General features: G+C 33.1%; 1 protein-coding gene across 17 annotated transcripts in view; it reads right to left on the reverse strand.

Moving 5' to 3' along the window:
- Nucleotides 1–398: 398 nt before the first annotated feature.
- LOC145259755 (bromodomain adjacent to zinc finger domain protein 2B-like) overlaps nt 399–22930 on the reverse strand; it is a 401536-nt gene continuing 379004 nt past the window's right edge. For all 17 annotated transcript variants that reach the window (XM_080117486.1, XM_080117484.1, XM_080117483.1 and 14 more), the window contains 7 exons: nt 19630–19719; nt 12778–12834; nt 12053–12165; nt 8314–8356; nt 6257–6390; nt 4221–4364; nt 399–907 (listed from right to left, as the gene is read on the reverse strand). In XM_080117486.1, the coding sequence (XP_079973612.1) occupies nt 631–907; nt 4221–4364; nt 6257–6390; nt 8314–8356; nt 12053–12165; nt 12778–12834; nt 19630–19719 (858 nt within the window). In that variant the 3' untranslated portion in view covers nt 399–630. The remainder of the gene's footprint in view (nt 908–4220; nt 4365–6256; nt 6391–8313; nt 8357–12052; nt 12166–12777; nt 12835–19629; nt 19720–22930) is intronic.

Below are 22930 nucleotides of genomic sequence, written 5' to 3' on the forward strand. Positions count from 1 at the left end.
ATTTTCAGAAGTTATTACAAATTTTGCGATGACAAGTAAGTACATGATAGCGTTGTTTACCTGAAACGCATTGGTTTAGAATATCACCAATCTACAGAAGCACCAATTTTTTTTTTTTTTTTTAAATAAATAAAAATTTGAATGACGGTCAAAAATGGAAGAAAAAGAAGAAGACGGACAACAGAAGGCGAAACGGTGGCTTAGTTCATAAATACAAAAAAAAAAAAATTTTTTTTTTTTTTTAAAATCGTCTTCCACTTTTTAGAAGCAGCCAAAAAAAAAAAAAAAAAAATTTTAGATGTAAAAAAAAAAAAAAAAAAAATTAAAAAAAAAAAGTAAAAAAACTGAAAAAATAAAAATAAAAAAATAAACGGTCGTTATTTACAGGCCACCAGACATCAAACACGAAATTAATTTATGTCTTATGGGAAATTTACAAAATATATTCATAATGACTAATTAAATGTAGCAGTATTGTTGCAGTTGTTCTTGTAAATTATTATTTTTTTTTCTTTTGAAAATATGCAAAATACAAAGTCTGTGATTTGCAGGAATCACCCAAATATTTTGGATAGGGTAGTAGTAGTAGGAGGAAAGAAAGGAGGGGAAAGAGAAGGGTGAGGAAGAGGTCTAGCTCTCTTCATTAGAGTCGTTATCTCCTCCCCCTCCTTTCATGGATGATGATAATGATGATGATGATGATGATGGCGGTGGCGGCGGCAGTACTGCCGTTGGCGGTGTGTCGTCCGCCTTTCGACTTTGGTTTAATTGTTCAGTCCAACGTTTTACAAAATAGCTCCGCAAATTGTGGCCGGCTTTACCAACTTCGGAATCATCTTCGTTAAAAAGTTCGCAGTTATCAAATATTAAATGGGCATCCGCAGAAAACTGTTCTTTGGATTTGTACCTGGAAAAAAGAAAAAGAAAAAAAAAAACTGGAAATTTAGAAATACGGGAAATGGTTATACAAAGTTAAAAAATTTTTTTTTATTATTAAACGCTATTTGCCAAAAAGCTACAGCATTTTATTAACGCAACTGTAGGTTTGGTACTTGTACAGTTTAATCAAGACATTAAAAAATGAAAATATCAAAAAAAGGTTATATTGTTCGTATCCGTTTTGGACTGAAGATCTCCGAAAAAAAATTTCACTTTATTTGGTCGAGTATTTCGTTTTTTGTTTTTTACAGCGGAAAAACACATTTTTATGACCGCACGTTGAAGGTAGACATCTTTGAATTTTTAATTTTTTGTTTGGATCACGGGGAGATAACTCAATTTAAAGCGCTGACACTCCCTCCCCATCTTTAATTCTAGCTTTTCTTCCTAAAAATCGAACCTTTTGCTCGGTATCATAATAAATTGTTTTTCCGCTGTAAAAAAAAAAAAAAAAAAAAACTACTTGATGAAATTAAGTGAAAAATTTTTTTTCAGAGAACTTCATTCCATATAAACTTTTTTTCAATATTTTCATTTTTTAATGTCTCGGTTAAACTGTACAAGTACCGTGGATTTTAATAGATTCCATTTTTTTTTTTTTTTTTTAAATTCTACATAGGTTTCACTGGAAAAATTTGAGTAACACCTAGGGATCAGAAGTGACCTCAGAAACAAAAGTCGACGAAATCACATGACTTCCAGAGAGAGAGAGAGAGAGAGAGAGAGAGAGAGAGAAGAATTTTATCTCTTTCTGGCAACATTTCAAGCAGAAGAGCAGACATGTAAGAGGGATCAATCCCAATGGATAAATGCCTTTCTTGTTAAAATGAATATTTCATTCTGGTTTGTCAGTTTTTATTTGTGGATCGTTGCAGCATGTTGATAGAAAGGATAAAATGTTTTTTTTTAATTTAATTCCTTCCAGAAAATACTTTGTTTGGGCCAGAATTACACATATTACATAGATGGAAATAATTCACAACTTTGTGGGAGTTTGTTGTCTATTCTTCAAGTTTTAGCTGGACATATAGACATTTTCTCTTTAAAAAACAGATCAAGTGAAAAGAGTATCTTTATCGTCAATAATTTTTCATCCTTTTTCACAACGAATATTTGATTCTGGTTTGTCAGTTTTTCATGTTTGAAAAGCAGCTTTTCCTTGTATCATGTATCTTGAAAAAGCCTTAAGAAAGTTTTAGGTGAAATATCAATTCATAAAAAATGCCTCCGTATTTTTGGATTTTTTTTTTTTTTGTTTTATCCTTTGTGTTTTATTGCCATCACATTGTTGTATAGATACAAATTAATATTAAGATGAAATGATACCAACTTAATTTAATTTTAAATTAAGTAAAACCAGTATCTTTATTCTCTAAAATATTCTTTTGGTACTTCTACAGTATATAGGACACGGATGAAAAGTAAAAATTTGATAAACTTATGCATCAGGCAAAAAAAAAATTTTTTAAAAATATCCTCATTAAAAAATTATAAAAAAATAAAAATTGCAACAAGTTTTTGTATTTTGCTGCTCCATTATTCATTATTACTTGATTAAATGACAGACGGACTTATCTTTCCTTGCTTTACAAGATTTCCACTCTTATCAATAGCGGATCGGCAAAATATGTGCCCCATTCTGTATAAGCACCTTTCTTGTTAAAATGAATATTTGATTCGGGTTTATCAGTTTTTATTTGTCAATCTTTGCAGCATGTTATTTGGAAGGATAAAATGCATTTTTGATATAATTCCTTCCAGAAAATACTTTGTCTGGACAGGAATTAGGCATAGTTTGAGTAAAGAAAAGCTAAATGAATTACTATTTAATATGCTCCCGGACAACACTGGGGGAGAGGGGTACAGCTAGTTTTGAATAAACCACAGCACACAATGTAGCATCGTTGCTGCGTCTTGATTACATATGAACTCTTCCTCTCTTGGCCTCATTTTTCTTTGTGTATGCTGAATTATAACTATTGTCTTATTCACGGCAGCAGGAACGAGAACGTCGACGTCAACACGTGTTGCTAGTAAAATCGCTGGAGGCTCGCAACCGGCAAAAGTTTATTCCATCAATTTGTTAAAAAATAAAAATTAAAAAAAATAGGATGCATATTTTTCTATTTGTAAAAAAAAAAAAAAAAAATGCATATTTTTCTAAACAAAAAAAAGAAATAAAACGCATATTTTTCTAAACAAAAAAAAAAAAAATGCATATTTTTCTAAACAAAAAAAAAATAAAATGCATATTTTTCTAGACAACAAAAAAAAATAAAATGCATATTTTTCTAAACAAAAAAAAAAAAAAACATTTTTCTATTTGTAAAAAAAAAAAAAAAAATGCATATTTTTCTATTTGTTAAAAAAAAAAAAGAAACATTTTTCTATTTGATGAGAATTAATATTTGTTTCTTACTTGGGGTCACCACTTATCAAGGCCTGGAGGTTTATTGTTAGGTAGATGTCGAGACATTATGGAACTTGGGTAGGACTTGATTATTTAAAAGCATGGCTGAACAGAAATTTCTTTACATTAGATTTGAAAACAACCATGCTATAGTAAGTTGAGAAGCAGCCTCACAGTATTGTCTTCCACAGATAGACAGTTTTAGGAAAGAAACTTTGCTCATGGAATTTTTTGTTTAGTTTTAGGCACAGACAGAAAGTGAGGAAAATTGTTGACAGTTGTTGCAGCTAGATGAGTGCTTATTGCGAATGTTTTACAAAGAAGAAGGGATCATAGATTGAAGCTCAGTCGAGCGCCTACCATGATATAACGATAGAGCAGAGATAGACTCACAACATCTCTTCTGTGAGAGACAAGTAGGCAAAAGGATTGTCACCCACTAGATTTCGATGGCAGTTTTGTATCCACTCAAGGCAGAAAAGGGTACTCTTAGGAGCTCCTCCCCAGATGTGGCAACAGTATTCCATCTTCCCATTCAATTCCAGGAAACAGCAGATCACCTTGACACATTGGTTATTGTCAGATTACCCAAGTTAAACAATGTTGGGCCTAGTCATTACCGAATAAGTGACAATTTAGGAATACTAGGTGCTATATGGAGGAGAACATTGACACCTCCCTACAAGAGTTGCAAAAAAACCTAATGGGGGGGGGGGATATACATGCGACTGGGGACCCCTTGTTAAATTCATACTCCCATGAAACTTCCTCCTTTGTAGGAAGACAGTTTAACCCATCTAAAATGAATGCTGCTTTGGTTAGTCACACCAGATCTTTGTCTTGTAAGTAAAGATTATCGTTTTAAACTTACTGGTTATCTCGGAGTTTGAGTCTCATTGTATAGAAATCCATCGGTTTCTTGATATACTTTTTATAAGATGGAAACTGTTTTTGGTTGACTGGCTGCAGAAATGGCCAACCATTTTCATTCTTCTCCAGTTCTAACAAAATCACTCTGAAAGAAAGACAAAAAGAAATCAAAGTTGACATCGATTGCAGTAAACAAACAAAAGCAGTGGGGAGCCACAAACCAGATGAGAACAAGACACTTCAGGACTGTAGTAAACAAACACAGGTGGAGACAAATAGACTCCCCAATCTGCCCAAAGTGCAAAGAAGCCTCCCTCCCATGAAGGACATAAACCACCTGATCATACATTGATCCAACACTGTCCAGTTACCAAACTGGAAGGAGGCTATGTGACAGCCCATCTATCTGAAGACAATTTGTCAGACTGGCTAAAAAATAACGGTGTAGAGGCCTAACTAATGGGTAGAAGTGTTAAAAAATTTCAAAACATCCCGTCGAAATACTTCAAAGAATCCCGTCGAAATACTTCAAAATATCCCGTCAAAATACTTCAAAGCATCCCGTCAAAATACTTCAAAGCATCCCGTCAAAATACTTCAAAGCATCCCGTCAAAATACTTCAAAGCATCCCGTCAAAATACTTCAAAGCATCCCGTCAAAATACTTCAAAGCATCCCGTCAAAATACTTCAAAGCATCCCGTCAAAATACTTCAAAGCATCCCGTCAAAATACTTCAAAGCATCCCGTCGAAATACTTCAAAGCATCCCGTCGAAATACTTCAATACATCCCTTCGAAATATTTCAAAGCATCCCGTCGAAATAACTCAAAGCATCCCGTCGAAATAACTCAAAGCATCCCGTCGAAATAACTCAAAGCATCCCGTCGAAATAACTCAAAGCATCCCGTCGAAATACTTCAAAGCATCCCGTCGAAATACTTCAAAGCATCCCGTCGAAATACTTCAAAGCATCCCGTCGAAATACTTCAAAGCATCCCGTCGAAATACTTCAAAGCATCCCGTCGAAATACTTCAAAGCATCCCGTCGAAATACTTCAATACATCCCTTCGAAATATTTCAAAACATCCCGTCGAAATAACTCAAAGCATCCCGTCGAAATAACTCAAAGCATCCCGTCGAAATAACTCAAAGCATCCCGTCGAAATACTTCAAAACTTCCCGTCGAAATACTTCAAAGCATCCCGTCGAAATACTTCAAAGCATCCCGTCGAAATACTTCAAAGCATCCCGTCGAAATACTTCAAAGCATCCCGTCGAAATACTTCAAAGCATCCCGTCGAAATACTTCAAAGCATCCCGTCGAAATACTTCAAAGCATCCCGTCGAAATACTTCAAAGCATCCCGTCGAAATACTTCAAAGCATCCCGTCGAAATACTTCAAAGCATCCCGTCGAAATACTTCAAAGCATCCCGTCGAAATACTTCAAAGCATCCCGTCGAAATACTTCAAAGCATCCCTTCGAAATACTTCAAAGCATCCCGTCGAAATACTTCAAAGCATCCCGTCGAAATACTTCAAAGCATCCCGTCGAAATACTTCAAAGCATCTCGTCGAAATACTTCAAAGCATCTCGTCGAAATACTTCAAAGCATCCCGTCGAAATACTTCAAAGCATCCCGTCGAAATACTTCAAAGCATCCCGTCGAAATACTTCAAAGCATCCCGTCGAAATACTTCAAAGCATCCCGTCGAAATACTTCAAAACATCCCGTCGAAATACTTCAAAACATCTCGTCGAAATACTTCAAAACATCTCGTCGAAATACTTCAAAACATCTCGTCGAAATACTTCAAAACATCTCGTCGAAATACTTCAAAGCATCTCGTCGAAATACTTCAAAGCATCTCGTCGAAATACTTCAAAGCATCTCGTCGAAATACTTCAAAGCATCTCGTCGAAATACTTCAAAGCATCTCGTCGAAATACTTCAAAGCATCTCGTCGAAATACTTCAAAACAACTCCTTTAAATATTAAAAAAACATTGTCGAAATACTTGCGCAACGACTTACTTGCAAAGAGACATATCCTTAGCATGTTGTTCTTTTTTCCGTTCTTCGTCACTTTTATTATTTTCGCACGTTTTCTTCTCTTTTTTTAGAGGTTCTTCTTTCTTCTTCCGGCCTCGCTTGGACTTTTTATTTCCCTGCAATAACAATGCAAAAGTTGTTTTATGGTATGTCAACCCTTTTCAGGTTATTTAGTGTCAAATCCAGTTATTTTGGAGAAAGGTTTTTTTTAATAGAATTGTTTTTATCAAGTCGATTTCTATTTAACCCATAGTTGGGACCCTAACAGGGACTACCACTCCAGGTCAGAGTGGACCTGGGAGCAATGGCAATTAAAGGGTGGCTCCACACTTGCCAAAGCCTGCAAGCTGGGACCTCAACATTGGATGTAGTTTAAGGTCATATCCAGGACCTCCTGCATACAGCAGTGTATGCTGGATCCTCACTCAGCCCTATCTCGTGCATTTGCATCACACCGGCAGATCCATGATATAAAAATCGGAGCAAATGCAAACATATCAGGTCAGAGGATTTACTAAAAGCACTACACTTGTCCAACATGGAAGTTATCCAGCAGATGACTCAATAATGCAGGTATGGTGATGTAGAACTCTCACCCTCCTCGATAAAACTATTGCAGAAACAAAGATGTCTTTTAAATCGCAGGAAGGTAAGCTGGATTAGACAAGACTGCGCAGAATAGAATTTGGCGACAGCCGACACGCTGATCCTCGAGAACTGGAGAGCGAGTTTATGTAATATCAAAAACCGTTTGATTTTCAAACTAGGGAAAACTGGCATTCAATGGCTAGAAGACTATGACCACCAAAGAAGTGGCTCGACCAGATTATGATATGTCGTTCTTTACAACTGAGAGACTTGTTCAAGACGTGATAAGTGGCAGAATTTGGCTCTTGGTATGTGGGGAAGCTCTCTGAGGTGTACAAGAATCAGTATCAATCGTTTTCAAATTTTCTTTGCATGTGAACAAAATAGATGAACAACTTGCCCATCTTGTGTTAGAATTGTAAGGACCAAGGGAGATAATTCTGACAAAAATTTCAGATAGAGTTTTCTCAGTACTAAAAGTTATTTATTAATTTACAGCATTTTTTAAAAATTAATATCATCGCATTCGCCGGGTTACCCGAATCAAACTGACTCTCTCTCCACAGGTTTCTATTTTCCATAGTCTTCGAAAAATGTCCAAGTTGCAAGCCAGTGATTTCTGTCAATAATTTTGTGTACATCATGATAAGTCTTCCTACTTTAGGCATTTCATGTTTAGGATCCCATAGTATCACGTCACTAACGGCTCCATTTTTTTCTTCTGTAGCAATGTCTGACATTCGTGTTTTTCTTTCTTTTACTAATCTCAAACAACCAACCATACAGATGGCTAATGGTTGGACGTGTTCAACTAACAAGTAAAAAAAAAAATTATCTTGCGTCATTGGATCAAAGGATTGAAGAAAGCAACTGGGACCCCATCTTAAGATATCACAAGTCACTGTCCACAGCTTACTGTTTATGGTGGCCACATTTTCTGCATGAAACTGCAGTCAGCAAATTCATAGCCTCCACCCCACCCCCAACAGTTTTTACGACGAGCACTTGTTGACATTGAATTGGTAAATTAATTCATTAGAGTCAAGGTTGTCTGATCTTTCCGATTTCCTGTTTCTACTCTGCACACAGGATAATGGTAACAAGTAAGATATGGTCCCTTTTGATTAATGATTATTTTCTTCTAACATGAAAGCTCTTTTCCTTTCTTTTCCTGTGTTAAGAATGGTCTTCTTGTCTGCTTGTGCACAATCAAATGGGCAGCAGAAACCAGAAGTACAAAAAAAAAGCAGACAATTTTGACTGATTAATTTATTTTGTAGATGCAAAGTTTGTAAATAATCTATAAACGCAGTCAAGAATACAATTCAAACATTTTTAAATTTTGATAAAATAAAAATAAAAAACTAAATATTAAGAAATACATCGAAGAACATTTTTAGATTGTAAAAAAAAAAAAAAAAAACTATATAGAAACGGAAAATTATTTTTACCTTTTCAGCAACACAAGATGCACATAACCATTTCTTTGGTAACCTAGAAAAAATAATTTTTTGTGTTATTTATTTTACTTGTTATCAAAGGCATACAAAAGAACAAAAAACAAAAACAACCATTTTCAAATTATAAACTTTATAAAATTAATAGCAATGAAAAAAAAAAGTTAATTTTAATTTGGATATTTTGTTTAGGTTTATTGTCGTCTCTTTGTTTTAGTAGATGAGTACATACGAGGTCAGCCATTACGCAGGAGATGTGGCTTCTTGATGTAGTTATCTCTTATGCAAAATCAATTATACTTGTTATGTTTGAAAAACTTATCACCATAATTCAAGATATATATATATATATATGTATGTATAAAATATCAATATGAAAAACATAAATTTTTATATATTTTCTATATTTATTTCCTATGTGTTGACGTGTAGGAATACAAAAAGTCTTTTGAAAAAAAAAAAACATGAAAATGTTTCTTTCAAAAGCACATAATTTTTGACCGGTTCTTTGGTCTTCTTCAGTGCCGATCCTGTTGTATTATGATGGACTCTCCCGTCGATTTCGACGTATGAGGTTCAGACAACCCATATTTCTAAAACTCATTTATGCTTTTGCCTCTGATGACTTTTTAGTCCAGCAAGGGACTTGCAGACAAGGCCACAAATAGAACATGAATGTGGATTTAATGCTGCAGATATTGGTTCGGCTGGTAGTCGTTTTGCTCTTACTCTGTTTTCTTTCAGTTGCCTTAAGCTTTCAGATTGAAACCTCTGCAGACCTTCAAAACACCTTGATCTCCATCCTTTTCGGTCATTCACCTCATCTTCAAGACTCCTGTATGGTATGTTCACTGCAGACAAGTTACTCTACAACTTGTCCTTGTACCTAAGCCAAGGACGTCCGACAATTCTTTTACCACCCTCAAATTGACTGTACATCACAATTTTTGGAATTCTGTCATCGGGCATCCTCAATACATGACCAGCCCACCGCAATTGCGATTGAATAAGGAATAATTCAATGCCAGATATTTTGCATTTTGTGAATAATTCGGCATTTGATACCTTGTCGCGGAGCTAAGACCACATATGGAGCGTAGACAGCTTTTGTGGAAAACGTCCAGCTGATTAATGTGATGTCTGTATGGAGTCCATGACTCAGATCCATAAAGAAGAATGGAAAGAACAACAGCACTGTAGACAAGGATTTTTGTGTCTAGTCGAATACCCCTTTCGTTCCACAAGCGATGGCGGAGATTTCCAAAGGCAAAAGTGGCCTTAGCAATCCTGTTGACAATTTCATCATCAAGAGAACCGCCCTGGTTCACCTTGCTACCAAGGTAAGGAAAGGACTTGACATAATTGATATCATGACCGTCGACTTTCAACTTGTGCGCAGGAAATCTATACTCTGGTGGATTTTGCTTTACGCCTTCAACTTGTTTTGGGGTAGGGTGTGGCTGATGCACTACCTCAGTCTTCCTTATGCTAATTGTCAGGCCAAAGGCCTTGCACGCGGCTGAAAATCGATCAAGAAGAACCTGGGCTTCCTCAAAGGACGTGGCTACCAGTGCGGCATCGTCAGCGAAGAGCAAGTCGCGAATAATTTCGGTGCGAAGAAGAGTCTTGGCCTTAAACCGTTGATGGTTAAATAAGCCACCGGATGACCGAAATTTAAACTTGACACCAGTGTCCAAATCATCAAATGCATGTTTCAGCATTAGTGAAAAGAAGAGCGTAAAGAGGACTGGCGACATTACACATCCCTGTTTGGTCCCATTCGTAACATCAAATGGATCAGACATCATACAATCTGAGACAACACTGGCCTTCATCCCCTCGTGAAAGGAAATGTATTATATATATATATATATATATATATATATATATATATATAAAATACAACAGCATCGATATGGATTTACAGAGAAAATCTGACAAAATGAAAGACAAAAAACTTTGGTATCTTTGTTAAAAAGTTTTTGTTTATAGTTCATTTAAGAATGTAAAAAAATTAGTTTTTTCTGTGTGTGTGTTTTTTTTGTTTTTTTTTGCTTTTTTAGTCAAAAGTTTGGTGCTTATAAAGTATGAGTCCCAATTAAAAGCACCTGGATGCAAAAACTAAGTATCCTCACCAAAAATCAGAAAAAAAATAATACAGTAGAAAACAAAGTAGAATGTTTTTATTAAAATAAAAATCTGTTTTATTTTTATTTTTTTTGATTCGCCATTGACAAACGTAAAAGTACCAGTTGCCAAAATGACAGACTGCATTACCTCCCTTGTATTTATATAAATAAAACAGTAAATGTATGCATGTGTGTGAATGTATGCAGAAAATATTTAATGATAAACTCTTAAACTACTTGTCAACTAATATTGAATTTAACAGGAAATCATACACCAAGGATCGTTTATAATTTTTGAATGAATGAATAACGCGTAAAGAAATATGTCGACAAGTTGAAATGCAAAAATGTTCATTTCAACTTGTCAACATATTTCTATTACTTTTACGCATGCGCAAATTCATTCATGGTTTGAAGTGGTTTAATTTTAAATCTTTCTTATCTATCTGTTGATAGCTCAAACGGTAGGAAACGTGGCTGGAGCGCTAAATGTTTTAATTTTGATTCTTGCTGATGGCACCCATTTTTTTTTTTTTTTTTTTTTTTAAATCAGTACTATATATTAGGTACAATATAATATTCAATGTTCATGTATTTTCGCAAATGTAAAAATTCATTTACAGGTGTGATTTATCGATTTTAGTTTTACTGGTAGTTTAAAATCAATAAATATTTATCATTCCATCATTAATATGAGCTGTGGAAAAATTAAATTATATACATAAACAAAAAAATAAAAATGGTAAAAAGAATCGTTTTGGGCATCAGAAGAGGCAGACATTTTCCCTAATTCCAAGAAGTTCTGATTTTTTTTTATTTCCGATTCTGATCAATCATCCCAAGACTAATTAATATATATATATATATATATATATATATATATATATATATATATATATATATATATATATATATATATATATATAGTCTTTGAAGTTTTTAACATTTAAAACTATACAAAAAATTACTTTTTATCATTCATTAAAAAACCATCTAGTCAGTAAGTCATTTAATCACCTGCAATCACTGCATCAACTCTCTCGAATTTACTATAGTACCAATTTTTTTATTTTTCAAGGGATCATCAGTTGTTTACCATGAAACACTGTTTCGGGGATTTAATATACTTAATAGATTTATATAATTTATATATATATATATATATATATATATATATATAGCTTAAAAAACAAATGACAAAAGTCTATATTCCAAATTTCATGATGTTGACCATCTGTTTCATAGTGCAAAATCTTTCATTTAATTATTATATCAATCAATGAATCTATTCTGCCCTTAACTCATCAGAAGAAATAGCAACTATCAATTCATTAAAATAAAATGCATTTGGGCATGATTATAAAATCTGAAAATTGGAAGAGATGTTGGAATTACCTTTTTATTAAAGTTCAAAATGGCGTAATAAAAGATGAAATACATTGAGCTTCATAAATTAAGGGATTGGTATATAAAAATATATGTGAAATATAATTTTAAAAAACCATATTTCCACAGAATATATATATATATATATATATATATATATATATACACTGCAAAAAAAAAAAAGAAGAAAAGTTAGATGAAAATAAAAGCAAACGTACCTTTGTAATGGTGGAATCATACACTCTATATGAAAAGCTCGTGGACATTCGTCACATAAAGCCAATTTACCATTCTTTTTGCCACACACAACACAACAGGGGACTCCTGTAGCCTGAAAAAAATAACGAACAAACATATATAAACATTTTCTCTTACAAATTAGACAAATAATTTAAAAAAAAAAAAATGCTGATTTTTTTCTTTAAGACATTTCGAAAACAAATGAACTAATTTTTTTTTTTCTGCATTATTGCAATGAGTATTTATAATTTATTTGGATAATTCAGTCTACTATCCTCAACTTGATTGTTTTTTGTTTTTTTTTCTTCTTTTTCAATTTAATCTCCATATTGAATAATAAATTTTTTTCAAAATTTAAAAATGAGCCTTTTCGAAAAAAAAAAATTTTTTAAATGGTTACTCAGCCTGGTCGATGCTATATGGATAGGAAGTAGGTGATCATTTTACATTATATTGATGCAGTAAAGTGAACTTTCTACCACAAAGTCTAAAATATTTTTTTTAATATTTAGATGAGTAAAACTCAAACAATTTTTTCTTTCCTTGACAGCATGGCGGCAAACTTTTCCAAATCAATTAATATGGCAGACATTTCCAAAAATTAGAATTAAAAAAAAAAAAAGTTAGTTTAATTTTACATCTTTGTTGTTTCAATGACTTCCTTGATTCCCCCAAAAACTGAATCAAAAACTCTGATACTTACTTTTGAAATACATTCATAACAATACCAGTCACCTTCAGGGATTTTGTCCATTTTAGGCTAAAAAAAAAGAAAAAGAAAAAAAAAAAAGATCAGAACAACCAAATATATATAATGTAGCACGGACAGCTATATGCAAGTGCATGCAAAATGGGACAATTCCAATATATTTCCTGATTCCGATCCAATTACTGATTCCGATTCCTTATAAATCTCTAAATATTTTATTATAAAGTTCATATTTTGTCAGGATTACAGTAAAAACGCGTGTTAAATGTCCATATATTTTCTTGAAATAAAAAACACGTATGGAGGTGATTTATAGCTTTTAGCTTTACTGGTAGTTAAAATTAAATGTTTATTATTTTATTATTGCTACGAACAGTGGAAGATTTTGTTTCAAACAAAATCAAATAATAAAGAGATAAAGGAATCGTTTTTGGTATCGGAAAATAGGCACACATTTTTCTGATACCACCAAAAGTTTCAATTTTTCCGATTCCGGATTCCGATTAATCGTCCCAACACTAGAAATGACGTCACCAGTAAGGAAAAATAAAGGCTTTAAAAAGGAGATCACATTAAAGATGAAAATAATGTTCGAGATAACGTGAGAGATGCGGATAACGTTTGAGAAGATGATCACATGAGGTGAGGTAGGTCAGAGCGGTAATGAGCGAATGACGAAATAAATGTTGTACAAAAAAAAAAAAAAGCGAGTTAAAGTTCTTTTCTATTCTTTCTTTGCTTTGCGACTGAGGCTACAACATGTTGGTTCCCAGACTATATAACACATACATTAAACAAAGACATAAGTCAGTCGTGAAACTGTAAACTCCACCTGATAAAAAACAAAAAACAAAAAACAAATAAAAGAACATTAGACAGGTCTGAGGCGTCATATCTGTCGGACAACATAAGTTGAAATTCTGTCAAAATGTCAAAACTAGCCGAACTTTTCAAGGCTGTAAGATACAGAAATTCACTGGCTACAATATGGGCCAAGTAGTGAGTCTTTATAATGAACAGAACCAAAGTTTGACTTTTGCCTTTTTATTGATCTTTAAGCTGAGCCAGGTATATCAAAGTTAAATCTGTTCTGAGTTATTTTGAGCAAGTTTTGTAACGATTAGTCAAGCGATGTGAACATATGCAAACAAACAGTTACTAAATACATGATTCCTTTAATAAACACATTCAGTGATAAACATAACCCGATACACAATTCATTTCTGCTGCTTTTTTTTTTTGTCATGCACATATCAATGCATGTACATTGAATGTGTATATATATGAACTAAAAAAAAAAAAAAAAATTGGAATATTTGTAGAGTGCAAAACTTGATGTAAAAAAATCTGAATTTTTAGAAATGTGTTGCCCTAATGCAAAGTCATGGCTGAATCTTTGCTGTAGAAATTTGTGAGGTATAAGAGTTATGTCCCCTGGTTTTATAATTGGATTAATTTGCTTAAGAATTTTTTAGATGAGGATCGCCGTTTCTGAATTTTTGACAATTGCTAATTTGTATGATTCAAACTACAAACCTTTGACTTTCTTTAGGTATATCTTGTTGATCTCTTAAGAATCTGTACAGAATTTCAAACAGAACCCTTTATTTAATTCGTACTTGTATTTTGAGTATTGCCTGCATTGATGATTGAACCTTTAACCTCCAGAAGATCGTCAATTATAACTGAATTTTACTCAGTGCTGTATGTTATGCCATTTCAATTATCTCCCTTGAAAATAACGGAAGATAATATTTGAAGAAATGTTTTGATAATTTATTCGTTTTTATATTAAACGACTTTAATTACTGTTAATGTAGACAAAAACATGGCATATATGAAGGGAAAAAAGGACAATGAAATTACTAATGAATAATACCAAACATTAATTTATTAGAAATAGTCTAAAACATGATTATGCAAATTAGTCAGATGAATCACAGTCTTTTTGCTTTTTAATATATATATATATATATCAGAATCCTGAGGGGAACAGGAACACAGATTAAGGAATTGGGTGGCATCGAGTCTTACTGAATATTTCTTGGAGGTAATATTACATAAGACAAAAATAGAATAGCTCAATATACTTGATAGAGCAAATGGAATTTATAAGTTTTTTTTGTTTGTTTAAATTTAAGTTTTTCAGAACAGAAATTTATTGCTTAAATAAAGAATACGGTTCAGATTTTTTCCCTTAACCCATGAATTTTCAATGTAGGCTCATCTCTCCAGAGGAAAAGTCATTAGCAAATATTTGATCTAATTTTAAATAATTTTGTTATGTAGCAAATACAAATAAGATATATTTAAAAATTAATTACATTTTTTATGGGGCATAAAGAAAATAGATGAAATAAGAGTAGATACAATGAAAGGATGTTCATAAATCTGACCTGTATTGTTTATTCAAACAATTAATTTCTGTTCTGAAAAATTATGTTTTTCTGAATGAAATTTAAACAAAATAACATATATATATACATATATATATATACGAGCAAACAGTTAATAAAATATGTTAAAAAACACTTTGAAATGAGTTAAAAACATATTTAATCTGAAAAGGAAACACTAGATAAATGGATAGTCCTTAATCCGCAGAGTTTCGAAGAAATACTTTCCTTCTCATCAGAGGGTAGGAATTAGTGTTTCCTTTTCAGATTAAATATGTTTTTAACTCATTTCAAAGTGTTTTTTTAACATATTTTATTAACTGTTTGCTCATATTATAAGCTCTATTTCCTATTTGGTTTTATCGAGCTTTTACATCTGGCTGAGATAATTTTATAAATATTATTTCTTTAATATTTATAATATACTTTAATTTTACCATCTTGGATCATTTTGGTAAATTTAATTGTAATTTTTATTTTATTTTATATATATATATATATATATATATATATATAGCTTTAAGTAAAAGAGAAAAGAGAAAGATCAATTCCACAAATGGAGACTTATCCGGATAATGCCAAGCGCAACAATAATTATTGGAGCTTATACAATAGGACAAGAGAATGAAATGAAGACACAAAACTATATATTGGTAGATATAGAAAGAGTCCCTTCTATCCCCCAAATTTTGCCTGTATTCCATTATTCAATAAATGATCCATTCTATAACTACCAATATATAGTTTTGTGTCTTCATTTCTTTCTCTTGTTGTCCTATTATATATATATATATATATATATATATATATATATATATAGCAGTTTAAAATTCTGTATTGTTGTTTTAAATAATAGTAAACTGCTTTAATATTATACGTGATAAGCACTCAGAATTACTTAATGTATATGATCTTTGGAATGTGATACATGAAAACTTTTGCACTTATTCATTTAGAAAAAAAAAATTTTTTAAGCGGGGGCTTAATTGCATATTCGTCCATAATAGTTACTTCCCTTTGAAATAGAAACTAATATTTTGGCAATTTGTAAACTAACTCATGTTGTAAACATTAATTTGAAGTTTAAAATTTTGTTTAAAAAAAAAAAAAAAGAAAAGCAAATAACATTACTAACCAGCAGAGCGTTACCACTGTTGTCCAAGGGAAAAGTTATGTGTACGCAATGTGATGTATGAAAGCGAAAATGAGAGTTGAGGGTATGCGTTGCATGAAGGGAAATCTACAACTGCTATCAATAAACTCCCTCACGTGCCGAAATCTAAACGTAAATTCATTGAACAAAGTTTGTTTTCTAGAACTGCCCCAGTGGAAATCTGTTCTGCTGGGCTGTTTTCCAGTTGACTATAACTCCCTCTTCAATTTCAATAAGATTGCAAGAGTTAGGAGTAGATGGAGTAAGGTCAGGGATCCTGTTATTACTAACCAGCAGAGTGATACCACTGTTGACGAGGGGACGAGTTATAAACCATTCTTGCTGTATGATTACTGTTTCTTGTTAATTTCAGTGTTATGTGACAAATAGTTTAGCAGTTAATTATAACTATATATAAATATTTTTAGTTAATTATAACTATATATAAAGATTTTTTTCTATATTATCATTATTATATCGAAGTATTATTTTTACCATTATTATTATCATCATTGTCGATATATTATTATTATTTACTAGTGGGACCTGTGGAAATAAAGTAATATTATGCTACATAGTTCAATAAACCATCCTTGGTGTATGATTACTATTTCTTGTTAATTTCAGCGTTATGGGACGAGTAGTTTGAAAGTTTATATATTATCCTGATGATTCCATTAAATGTAATGCGAACAGACATCTCATTGCCTAACTCACCTCAGTCCCCCAAATAGTAGCCACTTACGTTCTAAGTGACAATATGCCTTGTTTGGGATGAAGAAGAGTAAAAATTACATAAAATCAGAGAGAGAGAGAGAGAGAGAGAGAAATTTGGTGGCAAATATAACAGTAAGAAAGTAATATACAAAACTAACAAGAAGACTGAGCAAGCTAGAGTTAATATATATTATCCTGGTGATTTCATTCTGTCATTACTAACCAGCAGAGCATTACCACTGTCGACCAAGGTAAGAGTTTATCAGTCATGTGTACGCAGTGTGGTGATGTATGGAAATTTGAGTCTTGAAAGACAGACTGAGATCTGATGACCTTAGAGGAAGATTAAAACTGGACAGTTTAAGAAGATGTGCGCAGAATACGAGACTCCGATGGTAGAGTCACATTTAAAGAATAGATGAAAATGTTTGGATTAATAAATGTAGTAAAATTGAGTTAAGAGAATCAGTCCACAGGGAAATGCCAAGGAAAATATGGGTGAACGGATGAGTGATAAGAATACACTTGAAGAAGGTCGGTGGTTACATCTGGTCAAATCTTTATAAAAATAACAACCACAATGAGAATGGTCGAATAATAAAAATAAGGACTTACGAGTCATGAGACTGCATATTTTTGCCGACAACGTAAGGCTAGGCTAAAGTTTTATCTGGTTCTTCGTTTTCTATACCATTTAAAGTATTCTCACAGACTATTTTTCTGAACAGCTGAAACTTTACATGATGGTTGTCGTTATTAAAGTATATAAACCCTATACATCAAAATTTGGAAATTTTGACCTTGACTAAACTTTTCCTAGTCAAGATCAAAGTTTAATGTAATATAATCTACGGAGCTTCACTAGTTACAATATGGGCCAAATAGCGAATCTCTTCAATAAGTAGAATCGAAGTTATCGCCACAAGTGTGACTTCCATCTTTTCCGTGACTTTAACTTTAATCTAGATCAGGAGTTCTCAATCTGGGATGCTGTCCCCCCCCCCCATGGGATGCTAGACGATATTTCAGGGTGTCCGAGAAAAGTTTAGATAAAAAATAGGATATTGACTATATGTTACTCTTTTGTTTTTTGGTTTTTTGTTTTGTTCTTCTTTCTTTTTTTTATTTTTATTTTTTGCAATGTACTAACTTCTTACTTTCATTTTAGGGTTAAGTATTGTTAATAAGTTTGTTGGGATGTGACGGTGGTCTAGTGGTTAACGTCACGGACTGGTGACCTGGATATTCCAAGTTCGAATCCAGTTCGTTCTTCAAAGATCACTTTCACTCAGGATGTTGGTAACCTTCTCGTGGTCTTTGAAAATTTGCATGATGCTTACGGTTATTAACGTACATAAACCCATACATCAAATTTGGAAATTTCGACCTTGACAAAACTTTTCCTAACCAAGATCAAAGTTTAATGTAATATAAACTACAGAGCTCATATCTGGCAGCATAACTCCAGCTTCACACTCCCAGTCACTGCAGTGCTTTACGCTCCCATAACTGAAGGTAGTTGTGCGATTCAACGGTTTCGTTTTTGCACTTTTGGTCCGGTTAATTTTGCATGTTGTGTCACATGGGTGTTTTTTCTGTGTCATTTGTACAGTTTGTGGCAGGGATAGAGGGATGTCACTTGGCAAGGATATGCTCCCATCATGTAAGACTATACACGCACTAATTTTTGGCAATTAAGTTTATATATATATATATATATATATATATATATATATATATAAAAAGTTATAAAATGTATATGGCGATTAAGCTACACTGAATATTCCGCGTTTCATCCACACTAGGATTCTTCACGCTTATGCGCCTAAGCCTGAAGAATCCTAGAGTGGATGAAACGCGGAATATTCAGTGTAGCTTAATCGCCATATATATTTTATAAATTACTAACTAGCTCTACCTATGTATTGAGCACTTTTGAAGTAAATACTTAAAGTTTACGCATAAATCTATATTTTCGTATATTAATTTTATGTGAGTAAATTAAGTAGTTAGTATTTTTTTTTTTTTTTTAGAGGAAATTAGACCTAGAGCCTAAAGAGCAGAGTTTATTTTTATGTACTAGTAAATGTATTAATACTTTTAAAGGCAAACAGTGCTCATTGTACTGTAGATATATAATAAGCTCAATAGGTATAGATATCCTAGAGCTATATTAATATTGTCACTATTGATTGTCAATTTAAATAAGATGAACATCGTTGTTGAAATGATCATACAATGTAGTGGATTTTGTTTGTTTTCCTTTTGAAACTGATTTTGAATTCAAAATTATTAATCGATTTACTCAATATATATAAAAAACATTTTTCGTTACTTTTTTTTTGGAAAGGGTTTTCTAAGGTATTTCTTCAACTGCAATGTTTATTAAAAAAAAAAAAAAAACAATAACAAAAAGAGAAAAGTTGTATTTTCATTTTGTATCTTCAAAATTACTGTTTTGGTTCGTAAATTTTTATTTTTTAATTCAAGGTAAAATTTTCACCTTTCAAGTTAGCAAATTAGACTGTAACCATTCTAAGGTTAAACACGAAAAAAAAAAAAAATCTCCAAATTGCTTACCTTAAAGCAATACGTATGGTAACCCTTATCACAGCCATCACACAGTAACAGTTCTGCCTCGTTATCGTCTTTTCGACAGATTTGGCAAAGCTGCAAAACAAAAACACTGATTATCAACGATACGAAAAGAAACGATGAATGCACATGTGTCCATATAAACGGCCACACACAAACGCACAACTAGAAACATTTTCAAAAGGTTTACTAAAAAATTTATAGGCGAAATATCAATGTTTATTTGATATAAACTAGTAAAAATCTAAGTGATTGGCTATAGTTGGGGGGGGGCGACCCAAAGGCTCCCCTTTTCATTAGTTGTTACATCTTCCATCTCATCTGTGTACGCTGAAAACAAAAATAGAGTTGGGAGAGATAATGACACAAACAAATTGGATTCAAGTTTCAGAATAGTTTAATTAAAAAAAAAAAAAAAAAAAAATTTTTGTACTTTTTTTTTCATATTTAAATCTTGAAGTTCATACGTTAAATCCATTGCTTTTTCCGCTTCTCATAAAATCAGTTCTCTCCATCGCTCTAAACGCTTTTTCACACCTGCGGATATTCTCTATCTCTACGAATCTACTATGAGACCATCTATAGTTTACTGTTGTTGTATTTGTGCTGGTGAATCTCCGTCCGATTTGGAGGTTCTTGATAAATTGCAAAAACATGTCTGTAATTTACTTGGCATCGCTCTTTCTTCTTTTCACTCTCTCTCACAAACGTGATGTTGTTAGTCTCAGTCTTTCCTATAAATACTATTATGCCAAGTGTTTTTTTTTCTGAATTGTCCCATCTGTTCCCTGCTTCTTTTGTCCCAGCTCCTTTGAATCGTTGGTCTAGTGGTCTTCATCAATTTGCTGTTTTGATACATCATTATGTAACATTAATTCTAACCCAGGCAATACCAGATTGCCTTGCTAACAAACTAGGAGTCTGGTATGGCTGACACTTGGAATTTGGAACATCTGAAATTTTTACCAAATTCCAGATGTTCCAAATTCCTGTATATGAGAAAAGTAAAATCTCTCAATAATTAAATGAAGATAACAGTTTTCGGAGTGGCCCTAGCCAGGGTTGCCATCAAATTGGCCATAGTCTTGTGTCGAAAAAGAATTTTAGACAATATAAAGTTGGATATGGAGATATGGAGATATGGCGATGCCAAGGAAAGCAGAAGTGTGCGCACACGCACATTCCAGGTTTTGATTTTGATCTATATTCTTGTGTCCCATAAAAATGAGCAGAATTGTAATTATCATGAAAACAAAAAACTTTACATTCTGGGTCAGGAGTTATCAATTGCACAATGGGGAAATAAAAAAAAGAATGTAATATCTTAATATTTACATTTCTAGAAATGTCGACGGATGTCTACAGAAGAAATAACATAAACAACAAAGACTTACAGCGTGTTTGACATCTTTCTGTCGTCGTGCCACACACCAACCAACGTCTCTCTCTCTCTCTCATTGTCAATAAGCAAAAAGCTTAATTGTAAATAAAACCTATATGTTGCTAAATTAGTCTCAGTGTTAATTTTGAGAATATCGACAAAAGAATTGTCAGGTGCATGTATGATTTTAGCAAGTATTTGAAACATGGAAGCAAGAGAATTATGTATGCATTCAACGACATAATAGTTTTCGTTTGTTGGTTTCGATAATAGGATTTAAGAAAGAAAAAGATTGTCATGTTTTGTTTTGCTAGATTGGGGCTGGGGAAAATGGTTTAGCCAATAACCGATTTTTTGGGGGGGAAAGAAAAAAAAAACAGAAGAAAGGAGATAGAGAGAGAAAAAAAAAGGATTTTAAAGGAAAGAAAGAAATAAAAAAAAAAGGAAAAGATTCAGAAGAAGAAAAGGTAAGAGAAAAGAGATGAGGAAATGCTAATCTCAGAGAAACGGGGAAGGGGGGGCAGAATTAATGGTTTTTATAAAAATCATTTGGTTTAGCAGATGGTAGAGAGTTCATTTGCTGGTTTTCATCTGTCTTTTTTTGCCTTCTAACATATCCTCAAAGCATAATTTTGACAGACCAGTGGTTGATCGTTTGACATGGCCAAAAAGTTTAAAGGTTTTACTTTTGATTTCATCAAATAGAGAGGATAGGGAAATAATAATTTGATGGAGATTTTTTCAATCATGCAATGTCACGTAATGAAACGCATTATATGATTTTGAAACACCTCAATGTGATGGGTTATTTAAGCCCATCAAGGCCATATAAAATTACTGGGAGGACATAAATTAAATAAACTTTACTTTAACAGTAATTGGCATCCTTTTTTTTTTTTTTTTTTGTAGAATGGTGCTGTGTTTTTGGAAAGTCGCTAACCCAACCCGATTCATTTATAAATAGACTAGCATGAAAACCCGGTGTTGCCCAGGTCGACATGAAGTTCAGTTTGGACACACGTGCTATACTAAGGATATTCAGCACTTTCATAGATTCCCCCACAACAATTTCAAAAATAAGATAACAGATAAAAACACAAAATTGTAATCACCGCCAAAAAGGAGTATATGACAACCTCCCCACCAGATAGTTTGGCAAAAGGAATACGAAGGGAAGAAGCTATCCTTCTGATATTGAGCATTTTTTGTTGTCTATACACAGAATCCCCCCTCCCCTCCCAAAATAAATAAATTAATCAAAACAGCTTTTCTTTCAATCAAAATACCAGGGAGTGCCTATGCAACTAAAAAAAAAAAAAAAAGGCCGCAGCAGCCGAGGGGAAGAAAGCAAAAAGTTACAGTTTGCTCACACGGCCACGAGGGTTTATGATGTTATGACGTTTACAGGGAACATGAACTGGAATAGATACATTGAGAGCATTGCCAAGGCTGCTGCAAAGAAGATGGGCTCTATCTACCGTGCTAGAAAACTACTTATGCCTGAAAATATCCTATACCTCTATAAGGCCACCATTCGCCCATGTATGGAGTACTGTTGTCACATTTGGGCTGGTGCATCTGCTACTCGTCTCTCGCTTCTTGATAGGGGTCAAAAGAGAGTCACAGACCTGATAGGTCCTGAACTGTCATCTAGGCTTCAGCCCCTGTCCCATCGATGAAATGTTGCATCCCTCTGCCTGTTCTACAAGTACTTTAATGGTGAATGCTCTGACGAGCTGCAGGCACTTGTACCCCCTCGACGTGAACACCGTCGACAAGCAGTTAAATCCCACTCCTTCACAGTAGAGATCCCTAGGTGTAAGAAAGCCTTCTACTCAAATAGTTTCTTCCCCAAAACTGCTAGACTTTGGAACTCACTTCCGGGATTCTGCTTTCCCAACTGTA

This window comes from Euprymna scolopes, chromosome 35, assembly GCF_053919585.1.
Source record: "Euprymna scolopes isolate OS-2025 chromosome 35, ASM5391958v1, whole genome shotgun sequence".
In the NCBI taxonomy this organism is placed as follows: Eukaryota; Metazoa; Mollusca; class Cephalopoda; order Sepiida; family Sepiolidae; genus Euprymna; species Euprymna scolopes.